The sequence below is a fragment of the Talpa occidentalis genome, unplaced genomic scaffold (genome assembly GCF_014898055.3).
Source record: "Talpa occidentalis isolate TD23 unplaced genomic scaffold, MPIMG_talOcc4v2.1 talOcc4.14, whole genome shotgun sequence".
Classification (NCBI taxonomy): Eukaryota; Metazoa; Chordata; class Mammalia; order Eulipotyphla; family Talpidae; genus Talpa; species Talpa occidentalis.
The window spans coordinates 36,095,383-36,109,357 of NW_023601433.1; the positions used below are offsets into that span (position 1 = coordinate 36,095,383).

Genomic DNA, 13,975 nt, shown 5'->3' on the forward strand with positions numbered 1-13,975 from the left:
TTGTCTGAAAATGCAATTAAATAACATGACATTAGCTGAATAATACCCCCAAAAATATCAGTTTATATTAGATCTTCAACATATAGTATGATTTAAAAGCTGAATAAACAAGTAATATAAAGAAGGCATTCACTTTTCTACCAATAGGGAGGAAACATGACAATTAGAAAATCCAGAAAAAAGCTACAACCTAAACAGACTAAAGTATGGCATGATGTTGAATACCAAAAGTGTATAAGAAATCCATTTATTCTCCATGGTTTTATACTCATCCTAACACTTTTATCACAATGAATATTACTTATATAATCATATTTTTTACTGCTTTTCAGAATCAACAAAGTGTACATTATAAACCTTAACAACATAAAATAAAATGCTCAAGTTGACATAAATTGGGTATGGAATGTGATGAATGCAAAGAAAATATTGTGAGGGGTACAAAATTTTCTGAACTTATAAAGTGGTAAGTTTAGAAACATATCTAAATACTCTCTAGAGTAAATGGTGTAAGAGCTAGAAGTTTAACCATAAAGGCAACCAAAAAATAAAAAAGGAAGAACAGAGGTACTAAAAAGTCAAATTCTTCATTACTCACTATGTGGACATATTAGATTACTTAAGATTAGTTTAAAATATGGTTTAAAGATTATATAGGGCCTCCCGCTGGCACAGCAAGTTGAGTGCAGTGCCCTGAAGCTGTCTGCAGCCTCTGCGGCGTGGGTTCAATACGGCAGGCCAGGGAGATACCCACATGGTGCGCAGACCTCTCCTATCTCGCAGGTTCCCCCCAGCAGCGTTTTTGGTGGGTCTGCCTGTTCTGTCCCCCACTCTCTCTCTGGTGAATTCTCTCACTCTCTCGCGCCGCTAGCCTGTATCCCAGCTCTTGTATAAATAAATCTTTAAAAAAATAAATATTATATATAAATTACATATATAATCGGAATATATAAAATTAGGATAATAGTAATAAAAACTAAAAAGATCTAAAGGGGTCACTTCTGAGGAAAGAAACTAGTTGGAAGATAGAATGATTTTTTACTTTTCCTCTTATAACTTTGTATACTATTCACATTGCTGGTTTATTCTTGCTTATATGACTATAACTTCCAGAAATAAATACGTAGACACTCACATTATTATTACCCTTCTCTAGCCAATGCAGGAAAAAAACTGAAGAATTATTTTCACTTCTTTTTAATCTCATACAATATATACCAACCTTCTACAATGGATATTTCACTCAAGACCCAATTATACTCAAAAATCACCCTATAACCTTCAAAAATCCGGTGAAATGAATAGCTCACATTTTTTACAATTATCAAAACACAATCATGTCCATTATCTCATCTAATCCTCATAACAATCTTAGAGAACAGATTTTAGAGATTATTCAAGTAAAACTCTAAAAGGTTTAAGTGATTTGCAGTCAAAAATAAAATAGAGAAATGATGTAAACAGATTAAGTTTAAAAAAATACTCATACAACACTGAAATCTGAAAATGCTTCCCAACTGTGCAGTACTAGAAATAACATGAAGGAAATAAATCTTAATATAAACAGTTGCCCACCCTGGAAAATAGCTAGGCAGTTTTAGTTAAACATACACTTACCATAGTACTCAGAAATCTCATTCCTAGATTATTGCCCAAGAAGAATGAAAACACAACATACAATGACGTGCACTCAAATGTTAAAGCAGCTTTATTCTTAATAGCTCAAAACTAGAAACAACCCACATGTACATCAACTGGTAAAGAAATTAAAAAACTGTGGTATTTAAGATAGGAAATGTTATTCAATAATAAAAAGAAAAAAATAATATACACAAAACATGTATTGCACAATATAAAAAATACTGGGTTGTCAGAAAAGCCCTAACATTTTTTTTCTATGCGTCATGACTTTTCCGACAACCCAATAACTAGAAAGGACTATCTACTTCCTACATATCTATTTATATCAAATTATCCAAAGGCAAAATTACAGTAATCATAGTTGCCAAGGTTGAGGAAAGAGGACTGACTACATAGGGGAAGTTTTGGAGATAACAGTAATGTCCTATATAATGATTCCAGGGTTTGTTACACTGCTGTATAAATTTGGTAAAATTCATCAAATTCACTTAAAATTTTGATTATTATTACATATATTACAACTGAGGCCTATTAAAAATTCAATTATACATGATCACATTTAGCTACTGACAACTTTTTAGCATAGGTAATAAATACAAACCTTCAAGAAAAAAGTTAAAACCACTATTTAAAAGCTAATTTTTAACTATACAGTAAGTATATAGGAACTTAAAACTATTGAGAATGGAACAGTCTTTAATCTACTCAATTTGGTCCTATGCATAAATAATAGTTCCCCGGCAACTAGTCAAAACTCTAGATTGCTAGTAAACACATTGGCCACATTCATAGGTAATCTTCTGGAAAACAAACTAAGTTTTACACTAAAGAATTCTCCCTTTAATACTAAAAAAGGTAATTATGCATTTGAGTTTTTTATATAATGCAGGAGTGAATAATACTAAAAGTATACCACGAAAAATAAAAATACAAAATTAAACACGCGCACACACACACACACACACACACACACACACAAACCCTTTCCTCATGTAGTCTTTAACTTCAAAGACTTTACTTACCTAATTTATGAGATTGTTGACTATATCAGTTAGTGAGTGAACTCTTCCCCTTTCTACTTTAAAAGTCCTTGCCTTGCTACCACACAAACTGGTTTAATATAATTGAACACTTCCATTTATATATTTACATGTCTTTAAATGTATACTAGTTAATACTTTTTTCTAGGTGTTAAATCATTCTAAAGGCATCTCTGGATAGCAGAATCTGTGGACAACACAGGAAAAATACCTCACGAATTTCTGTAACAAGCATTCATTCACATTTTATACCAGAAAGCCAAACCTTCATAAGCTGATTATAACATGATCAAAATCAAGAATTACAAAGAACCTCTAAATAGCATGCAAATTCCTAATAACTGTGTTAAATATTATTTATTTTTTTACTGGACATAGTATGTCAGAGTTTACGTTGTTAACAGCACCAGAAAAAAATGCTTCCAGGACACCACTGTTCAGCACACTTACCAACCATATTGTTTTTGGTTTTGTTGAACACTTACCCCTCTTCTGAACCCAACCTTCTTTCACAATGGTAACATCGCTCATGTTGGCTCCCCTCTGAGCCCCCAACTTGGAGAAATGGTACTTTGTTATCAGCTTTGGGGTTTGGATTCTCTGCTGCTGCCCTTCCCACTCTCTAGTGATGACTCAGCCTGGAAGGAAGTATTGAAGAAAGAATTTCTTTTTTTCCATTCTTGCAACTCACATAGCAATAACAAACAACTAATTCTTTGTAAATGTCTTTAACTGGCCTAACTTCACAAAAAATGTCTAGTCCTTCAAACTAGGGAACTTATTTATTAAATAGTTCCATAATGAATGCACTTCCTTGGTCTTATGACAGATTTCAAATGCTAGTGTAACTTTTAATCTAAGAGGTTGCAATGAAAAATGTCCTAAGAAAACCACTGCCAAACCTACACAAATAATAAAGAAAAATGTATTTGGTGGTATGTGTTTGAAATGCAGGACAACAAGAATTAAAGTGGACTAAATCTTCGTACATGTTTACTTTCAAAATTCTTATAAATTCATTATGTTATGACATGCAATTGTGAATCTTTTTAGCTGCTATTTTATGTAAAATACAATATGCTAAAACAAAAACAAAAACACTAGGTCTGCTTTATTATGGCTTGTTCCAAGAAATATTTTAAGTACATTATAAGAAATAAAATATTACAAATAATATATAATCAATTATTTTCAGAGTTAGACAAAATGAAACAAGGGTGAAAAAATGGCCTATTGAAGATGTTTCAAGAACTACTGTTAAAAAAAAAAAGGAACAACTGTATATAAGTGCTCACATCTACTATTCTCAGATAATCTTCACAACAACTCTTTAAGAGTACTATAAACCCCATTTTAAAGATGGGTAAAACTTAAGCTCACAAAGGAAAAAAACAACCTGCCCAATTTCAAACAACTAATAAATGATGGAGCAAAGATCTGAACCCAGCCTGTCTAACTTTAGAGCCTGCATTCTTAACTCCAAAACTATTTTATTGTCTTAACGAAAGATAAAAAGAAGCCAGAGTAAAAGTCCACATGTTTGTGAAAGATGGATCACAAATCTTGTAAAATGTTTTCAGGAAGCAATGCAAGTAAGGAAACTATCTGTTTCAATATTTACAGTATCTGTAAATATTTATAAAAAGGAAAAAAAGTTGTTCGAAAGTTTTTCTGGGACAAAAATCAGAAATTCATCCCATGGATCTTTAAAAGATATCTCACACAGTGTAATAAACAAAGCCCTCAAAAATATCCTCACATATAAACAGGAATGACTTTTACAGGGCTGTTTCTTATTGTCCCTCTCAACTTAAGAAGGAAAATGCCAAGATTAAAAAAAAAAAACCTGAGTTAAAGCATATACACAGAATGGGACCAAAAATATGGTGCAGTTACATTAGTGTATGTGGCTCAGAAACACAGACATAAATTTTAGGTAACCACAAATTTTACTAAATAATGCATATAAATATAGTTGGAGACTCCCTAGCTAATACTGAACTTAATTACAGCTACAAAAAAGTACACAGTCTAATCACTTAGCAATCAGGAATTAAGACTAACATCCTCTGAAGAAAGCAGACAAAGTTTGTGTGGCTGAATAGAAGATCACATCCCACCACACCCCTCATGTACATTAGGTTGAGGAAGTACCATCAGGTAGGGACAAGACTGTCCTCAAAATCATGGAGGCTGGACATTACATAGTTAAAAAGGGATTTAAAATCCAGGGTATTTCCCCAAAATACACTGGACAGAATAAGAGAAATTTCAGAAAAGGATGAAAAAAGATTAAAAAAAAAAAAGTCTTTGGTCAATTCCACAAAACATGTTTTTCTCCTGAAATGTTACTATTAACATACTAAAAGTACAATATATATGTAACCTATTTATCTCAGCAAATCCTAAACATATTTAACTCCACAAGGATCTTTATTTTCCTCTCCTCTCTCTCATGTATACAATGGAAAACACATCTTGGGGAACAGCCATGGAAAATGGCTATATAATTCAAGAAAAGTTCCATTTTACCAACAAAAACAGGCAAAAGAAACTTCAATAAAAATGCAAACATTTCAATTTGATTCATGTAACTTTCTGAAGAACTGAACATTGTCAGCTGCTATATAATGTAGCTGAAAGAGTTAACTACATAATTATAAGGAAGCTAAATATTGGGTAGTTTAGTGCAAAATATCTTTAGTTGAGCTGCACCATAGGTCTTCTTTTTGGTAGTACCTGAAGCAAGCAGCCTCACACCACTTAAATCCATTCTCAGTTTCTGACTAAAAAACTATATAATCTGGGTAAAACAAAATTCTTATCTTAATATTAATGACATTGACTGTAGAAGAGATCAAAGAGCAACACTTAGAAATAACGAAAAAATAACACATTACCAATAACTTTATATCTACTGTACCATGAATAATTTACATTAGAATACCCCTATATAAAGAACACTTGAAAAACAAAAGTATTTTCGAAGTTGACTTTATTTTTTAAGTGGATATTCCTCTGTTAGAATCTTAAAGCCGGAAAGCTTGGTCATTTAATGGCTGAAGAAACAGATCAAAAGATGTGACTTGTCCAAGGTCACAGAGATACTTTCACAAGTAGCTCTTTTACAAGAACTAAGGACAGAGAAGCAGACACATGCTCTTTCCACTATCACTGCTTCTTCGTTACAAAACAAGAAACCAAAACATTCAATTCAACCCAAGGAGAATGGATTTTGTTTTATAATGAAACTGTTATTCCAAAAACTAGTATCATCGAGAAGATATAAATAAATGCTCTCTCTTGTGCATGAAACAATGCTATTGATGCTTAAACAATAAACCAACCACTTTGGTTTAATTTTCCTACAGTGGCAAAACTCTTGTACCAAGTCATCTACACTTTCCCACTGGAGTCTTCCAAAAAACAAAATGATGAAGTGGACTTCAGGTTTGTAGTATGTACTCTAAGGTAGGGTGAACTTCTCCCCCTCCTACATTCCTAACTTCTCTAAAACTGTGTAGTATCCAACGACGATAAAAGACAAAATCTGGAGTAATTTCCTTTTAAACCTATTACTTTAAAATATTCATTGCTAGATAATCAAGTTCTTCCCATTCTTATAAAAAATTTCACACAAGATTTTTGGTAGATTTAACTGAGATCTTATGCAAAGCAATTATAACAAAGGTACTTTCATTCAGAACTATTTGAAAAACTGATAATTGTATTTGAATGTCATTTTACAATTTATAAAATACTTTCACATCTTTTATCTAACTCATTATCATTATTACTTAATAAAGCAACTTGAGTGTGTCTGGCACATAAGAAATGCTCAATAAATATAGAAAACATGAGTGAGTGAAGGAAGGAACAAAGATGCAGCTTTAGATAATAAAGAACAGACTAAGCAAAATAAAGTTAACTCAAAAGAGAATGATATTAAGGAATCTTTTATAAAGATAAAGTGGGGGGGAGGGGCAGAACCCTGAACTGAAAGATTATGTAAAAATCTTAATAGTTAAAATTATAATGAAAAGTTATTCCCTATTCATTAAAGTATCTTTACTATAGAGCTCTATTAATTATAAGAACACACTTTTTTTTCCCTGGACATCTTTTGACATTTTGCTGAGATGGTCAAATCAAGCACCACCACCAGCCAAAATTATCCACTATGACAGGAAAAAGAGGAAAAACAAGCTATTTTCTTAATGACATGTGTAAGAATGTTTAAAAGATATTTATTTACTCAGAGCAACCAGCCATTCAATTTTAAGTAGTAATATGCTTCTTAAACATTGTTTAAAAATATCATTTACTCAAAAATCACATTACAGTCATCTATTTGTCAGTGAGTCAATGAATATGTATTGGTTATCTACTCTATGACAAGGACTATGTTGAGCACACAGAGAGGCAAATATTTAAAATCTTTTCCAAGTTTATAATTTGTTATCAAAGTGAATATATATATTTATATCATCTCACCTGACTCTTAAAAAAAAATCTGTGCCATAGACACTGCATCCACAATTTTGAACCTAGGAAAACTGTCACCAACTAATATTGATGACGTTGCTTCCTCACAGGTACAATAACATGTTAATGACGAATAGCAAGAGTGACTACCTGCAATTCTATCAGTGTGACAGGTGTTCTACCAAATAACACAACCTGAACTATCAAGAATATGTGTAACATTTGTGAATAGTTCTTAACATTTTTTTCTGTATCAAATTATTTTTCAGATGTCTAGTAAAACACAATGTTTTTAAATAAATTAAAAAACAAACACACCTATGGCAGCACAAATCAAATTAAGTGTGTTAACAAAGTTAAAAGTTACCCCCATTCTCTTTTTCACAAATAAGGAAATTCATAGGTTAATAACTTCCTACACATTAATTTCTAAGCTAAAGTTATAATACAATTCTATAATACAACTTTGTCTAAGCTATAAACTTGACTATAGTTAATATTATATACAATATATTCACATCATAATTTCTGTATTTTAGATGTTAGTCAAAATGAATTAAAGAAGAACAATATTCAAATATAATAGAATATTGCTTTGAAATACACATGATGGCCAAGAATAACCATAATATAACTCCATAGTATTTACTGATTTCAAGATATAGGTAAAAACAATCTGTGCCATAATAAAAGTATAAGGCTAACCATAACTTTTAAAAGGATTTGAGAAAAAGGAAAAATACTGAAATGGAAGCAAAATTCAAGGCATCTCACTCTATACATCAAATAACTCCAAGTCAGAGTGTACCTTTGGGTTATTATCCTGTTTCAAAAAACATCTCACATAGGGAAGCCACAAAAACAATGCATTTTTTGACACCTTTGGGCACCTTTCCTCTCATCAGAGTAAAATATTAAACTTAATGGATTTGGATTTTCTTAAAACGCTTCCTCTCTAAATGCCTTCACTGATTTTTACACTATGGCAAAATACCTGAACAAATATAGACAGCATTTCTAACTTTCACACAAATTGCCAAATTTTCAATTTTTAAAAACCAACTTTGCAATATATAGTCAAAAACATAAGGTAGGTATGTTCCCCCTCTTTCCTACTCCTGGTTGGGGCATGTGAATGTCATTGCAGCCAATACATACAATTAATCAAATAAAAATGCAAATCATTAAATTCCTCTGGCTTACCTAAATCATTGAAAAGCTACTGACAAATTATTCCCTACGTTTCTCATGTAAAAAGTGGTCTGTGTCTTTTTGAAGGCACCTATAACACAGGCAGGTTTAAAGATTGCTACCCAAAAAATTTCTTTTGCATGGCTGGTACTGTGTCTCCAATACACATCCTTCTTTTAGAACATGACTTGGGGGCCTTCCTGATTATAAAATGAAAAAAAAAATCCCTCATTAACACACAAAACACAACTGGCATATGAACCATTAAATGCCAAGAATCAGCTTGGTAGATTTTACCCATGTTAAACTGACAGCTAACCAATAGGTACTGAATTCTATAAACCAAAGTTAATGACAAAGGTGCATTAGAAAGAGCACTGGATAGGTGGAGATTTGAGTCCCTATTTACAACTCTACCCCACCCAGAGTAATACTGCATAAGGTCTATTAATTCTCTATGCCTCAGTTTCCTCATCATAAAAGTGCAGCATCAGATGAATTTTAGATAGCTCTGCAGCACTTCTAGAGTTAGTATTTATGATTTTTAATCTACTAAGATGGCATATTAGGTGACATTATGATAACATAGTTCTTAGCCTCAAAAGTTTAACATATAGTTGGGAGGATAAAACATTCAAATATTAATTGCACTCAATCAAAATTTGGACTGTACGCCAATATTAGCATAATACCATCTTCCTGCCCCTCCAAGCCTTCAGCCTCCTAACCGTAGTCAGAGGCTTTCTAAATTAACATAGGAGAGCAACATTCTCATTTGAAAGTCTTCTAGTAATTGTTCTTATCTAGTATACCTTTTTATTTTTCCCTCTGAATATCAGCAAAATGTACTCACAAATATGAAATATCTGCAGCTGGTGATACACAGATCAAAAAGAAAAATAAAGAAAAGGCAAATCTACAGGTCAAGAAACACATCAATTTATCTGCGGACTACTATTTAAAGATTACCTGCAAAGGACATGTGTTTACATGTATTTGTTGAAAGGCTTTGTACTACAATAAAATATGTAAACAATTGAGGCATTAATTAGGCATTTCAAAGAACTAAAATGAAAATGAATGCTAATCATTATTTTTACTATCTTAACTTTATATCCTTTGAAATTATTGAACTATATTATCAAGATTTAAGATCATCAGTAACAGGAACGAACAAGTTAGGAAAAACACTAAAATAAAATGTGCCTTAGAATTAGGAAAAATACAATGAAATGGATTTTTATTAAGCCAGAATAAGTGTTTGCTCATGTGAAAATCACTTTAAAAAGTGTAGTTGGGCTGTTATGAATATTAAATGAATTTGTACAATTAAAGCACTTATAAGTGTGTCTGGCACATGGCAAGTGTTCAGTAGGTAATGGCTAGCCTTAACTCTAAACTGAATCTAGCTCTATCAGACATAAAAGACAGTGGTAAAATATTTAAGTTAACATTAGAAAATTCAGGGGTATCTTTCCAGGTAACTACAGAGAAAAGCACATGCTCAAGCCAGGATTTAGAATCCTGATGCACACCCTGAACGTTAGAGTCAAAAACATATTTAAATATTCTGACACAAATCTACAAAAATTATTTCATTAACTTTTTAAGTTTATATTAACTTAAGAGAAACTGAAATGCAAGTCAAATTACAAGAATGGTTTGGTCAAAACAAAATGAAAATGGTTTATTTTTCTATAATGCATCTCACATTATTCAAATCTAAATGACTTTAAATTACTTTTTTAATGCTTCAAATTTAATCATGCTAGAAAGACAAGACCCTACCAAATCAACCATGTCAATAAACAATAATCGCCTTACTTTCCCAAGGTGGAATTCTTTATAACTAAAAGGTATAACAACAAAGAAAGTATAGCTATCTTGTCTTAAAATATGGAAAGTTTAAGTAAACTCTAAACTGCCACTAAATCAATTCATAAAACAAGTACCTCTCTTAAAAAAAAATGGAAATTTCCATCAAATTCCTGTATGAAAGAAAAATCATGTTTAAATCAAATGCTTGCATTTAAATAGCTTTAAATCTCTACTTTGCACAAGGCTCTATCTCTATGCTAAGTATATCTGTCCCATGTTCCATTTAATCAACACATTTATATTTACTGTGATCCTGAAAATAAATTCTCCAACAGTAGAGATCTTCTGGACTAACTGCAAACCAGTAAAAGTTTACTCAAACTGGTCCCAAGCACACAGGTAAGACTAATATGTGTTAAATGAATAGAACTTACTTAAAATTTTAGTTATAAAATTATATAAACAAAAAATATTCAAAACAGAATCCATAAGTACTCTGATATAAACAAAACTGAGTCAATGTCAAACTTGCATTAATTTTAATTTGGAAAACAATTCACTAACCACATCCAAAAGCTAAGGTAGGGCGCACAGTGCATGAACAAGTTCATAACATGTTTTCTCAGAATTACTTTATATTACATATGACAAATACTGCAAGAAAACATACTACTGCAAACACAAACAGTATATATACAACTGAAGACTGAAAGTCTACATTCATCTAAATTCCAATGTTGCCTCATTCCTGTGATATATGCACTTCCTCACTTTAAAATTAGAAGTCCAAACCAATCAATGATATTAGGGTCAAACCTAGCAGGACAAGCAAAAAGATTTTCAAATACAGTCTCCTTGGTAAAGATAAAAAAAAAAAAAAATCAAGCCCTGTTATAGCTGGCATATAATTAAACATTCAGTAATATACTCTGGAAAACTAGCAATACTAATAAGTAGATATTTTCATTTTAAAAAAGGTTTGTGTTTTAGACAACCAACTCCTGAATATGTGTGTGTGTGTGTGTGTGTGTGTGTGTCCGTATCCTACCTCCTGGAATAGTCTTACTCATTTATACACATTTAGCAACGATAAGTTCTAACGCCAACCTTGTCTAAACTACCTTTATTGGACTCTTCCAACTTTGGCTTTTTCCAGTATTTCCTAATATACAACCTAATTTAATGATTTTCCAACAAAAACAAAACCTAGTGATAATGGTTTATAGTCTACTTTAAAAAATACATGACCATGCTTTTCCTGATGTCGAACACACATGGCAAGTAATGGCAAAAAGTCATTCTATATCTTTTAAATAAGATGAACTTATTTAAAAGTGTCAACATTTTATTAGCACTAAGCAATTAATCAATATAATACACCGGACTGCTGATTTGATTGGAAATGCTGTCAATCACAAACGACTGGCGTTTGAACCAGTTACCACACTAGCAAAGTGAGTTTTCAGAACATTATTTTGATGGAAATGTGAGTGCAGCCTAACCACGACGTGTGGGTAATGATTTCTAATGCTGTCAGAAGATGAGCAGTGAGTACCAGGATGGAAAACTTGGACCCTCAAAAATTCAATCTAGCCCGACTGTAGGACCCGGGGAAATCCCCAACAAGGGACGACCGGTCCGTGAGTCGGGGTGGCCTCCAACTCTGGGCCGCAGGGCCCCGCCAGCGTCATGGCTGATGCGACCGCTGCGCAGGAGGTGGCCGAGGAAGAGGTTGGTTTGTTTACTTGCAGCGGGAGCCGCCGCCGCCAGCAGCGACAGCATCACTGGATCCGCCAAACCCAGCATCTTCCGCACATTTTCTATTCTTAGCACACAACTCCCAAGCGGATCAAAACCCCACTACTATTAAAAACACAGACAAGCACGTTACCCACTTCACGCGCGCGCACGCGCGCACACGCGCACACACACACGCGCGCACACAGACACACGCGCACACACAGACACACGCGCACACACAACCCCACCCCGGCAGCGCCGTCTCTCTCCGGGCGCCAGCGGCGGGGCCGGGCGGGGGAGGAAGGAGACCCCGGGGACGCCGGAGCATCCTCGCCCCCGCCCCGCCCGCGCGCTGACAGCCCCGGCGCCCGCGAGCGCGCAGACAGCCGCCTCCCCCCAACCCAAACACACCGGCACGGGCGCCCGGCGCGTTATATAACCCGCCGCCGCCCCCGGCCGGACGGCGCCCCCTCCTCACGCCCCGCGGCCGGGCGGGGGGCGGGGGAGCGAGAGCTGCGCGGAGGCCGGAGCCGCCAGGGCCGGGGCCGCCCAGACGCCGACGGTACCGCTAGGCCGGGAACACCCACCCCGGCCCCGCGCGCGCCGCCGCCCCCCAGCCAACCCCGGGCAGTGAGGGGCGCGGAGTCGCCGCGGCGGGCGTCCCGCGGCCTCCCACCCACACCCACCGCCGCGGGGAGCCGGCCCCCGCCCCCGCCCCCGGCGCTGACAACCCGACGCCCACGCCCCCCCGCCGCCGACCCCGCCCGGGGCGCGCGAGAGGGGCTGGGCCCGGGCCCGGGGCGCGGCGGGAGCGGCGCGAGCGCGGGGCGGCGGCTGTTACCTGCAAGGCGGCGGCGGCGGCCCCACAGCTGCTCGGGCGGCGGCGGAGGATGGAGCCGGGGGGGCGGGGGGAGGAGAGGGGCGACTCGGGGGTCCCCCCTCCCTCCTCCTCCCCTCCTAGCCTCCCCCCACCCCGCAGAGCCTCTGGCCCCCCTGGAGCCCGGTGCGGCCGGCGGGCGGCGGGCGGCGGGCGGGCGAGGGCTGCCGGGGAGGGAGGAGGGAGGGAGCCGGCCGGGCCGGGCCGCGGAGCTGGAGCGGGCGGCGGCGGCGGCGGGCGGGGGCCGGCGGCGGGAGGCGGCGGCGGGGGAGGAGGCGGAGACTACATGGGAATCGGATATCGGCTACAAATTCAATTCATCACCAGAGCGCTCCGCTAGGGCGGGGGCTGGGCTCGCGCGCGCGGCGGCCGGGCCGGAGGCTCGGGCCCCGGGCGCGCCCCGCGCGCGTCAGGCCCCGCGGCCTCCTCTCCCGGGCGCGGCCGGGCCCGGGGCGCCTCCCCGCCCCTCCTGCCTCGCCGCCGGGGCCGCCGCCGCCGTTCGGTCCCCGCCGCCGCCGCCGCCGCCGCCGCGGGGCTTGTTGTTGACTTTGAGGAAAACTCCTGACGTCAGGAGCTGGCTCTCGGCGACTGGCGGGAGCGGCTTCCCCGCGTCCCGGTCCTGCCCGCCGCCGCGCCACCCCGCCCAGCCGAGCCCTCGTCCTCAGGATTCCCTCGCGCCCCCCGAGCCCGCGCTGCCCCGCGCCCCTCTCCTCTCGCGAGAACATCCCCAGCCCGCCGGGGCCGGGAGGGGGCCGCGTTCCCGGGCGGGAAGTTCTGGGCTTCTCCCGCGCCCTCGCGGCCGGGGACGCGGCCCGAGGCCCGCGGGCGGGGGCGGCGGCCCGGGGTGGGGGGCCCGCAGCCGGCCGCCGCCCCCCGCCCACCGCGTCCACTGGGGATGCCGGCGCGCTAGGGGCGCTCACCTGGGCGCCCCCGAAGTGGGCGGTGACCTCCGTGGAGGCGACCCTGAGGGCTTGAAGCCCGGGGAGGGGTCCCCCGCCGCCCGGCGCCGTTAGGGCCAGTCCCACACATAAACCCTTTCCTGACCATCCAGACCTGGAGGTCCAGTCCGGGGACCTCGCCACAGAGCCCTGCACAGCGCTTCCTGCAGAGCGGTCCTAGGCGCACGTAGTACACAGGTTGCAACCCGGTGTTCACCCTTTAAATTACACCTTTTCAGGAGTAT

The 13,975-nt window shown here is 38.9% G+C and overlaps 1 protein-coding gene across 6 annotated transcripts in view; it reads right to left on the reverse strand.

Annotated features, from left to right (window-relative positions):
* AKT3 (AKT serine/threonine kinase 3) overlaps nucleotides 1-13,731 on the reverse strand; it is a 330,364-nt gene extending 316,633 nt beyond the window's left edge. For 3 of the 6 annotated variants that reach the window (XR_008551764.1, XM_054694937.1, XM_037510301.2), the window contains exons 1-2: nucleotides 12,757-12,814; nucleotides 3,167-3,319 (exon numbers count right to left, since the gene is read on the reverse strand). Coding sequence is in view for 4 of the 6 variants with exons in the window: in XM_054694937.1 (XP_054550912.1) it covers nucleotides 3,167-3,212 (46 nt within the window). In the remaining 2 variants the exon portion in view is untranslated. Of the gene's footprint in view, nucleotides 1-3,166; nucleotides 3,320-8,369; nucleotides 9,456-12,756; nucleotides 12,815-13,712 lie in introns of those variants that run through there. The other 3 variants (XM_054694940.1, XM_054694938.1, XM_054694944.1) reach the window with 3 other exon arrangements.
* Between the last annotated feature and the right edge of the window lie 244 nt (nucleotides 13,732-13,975).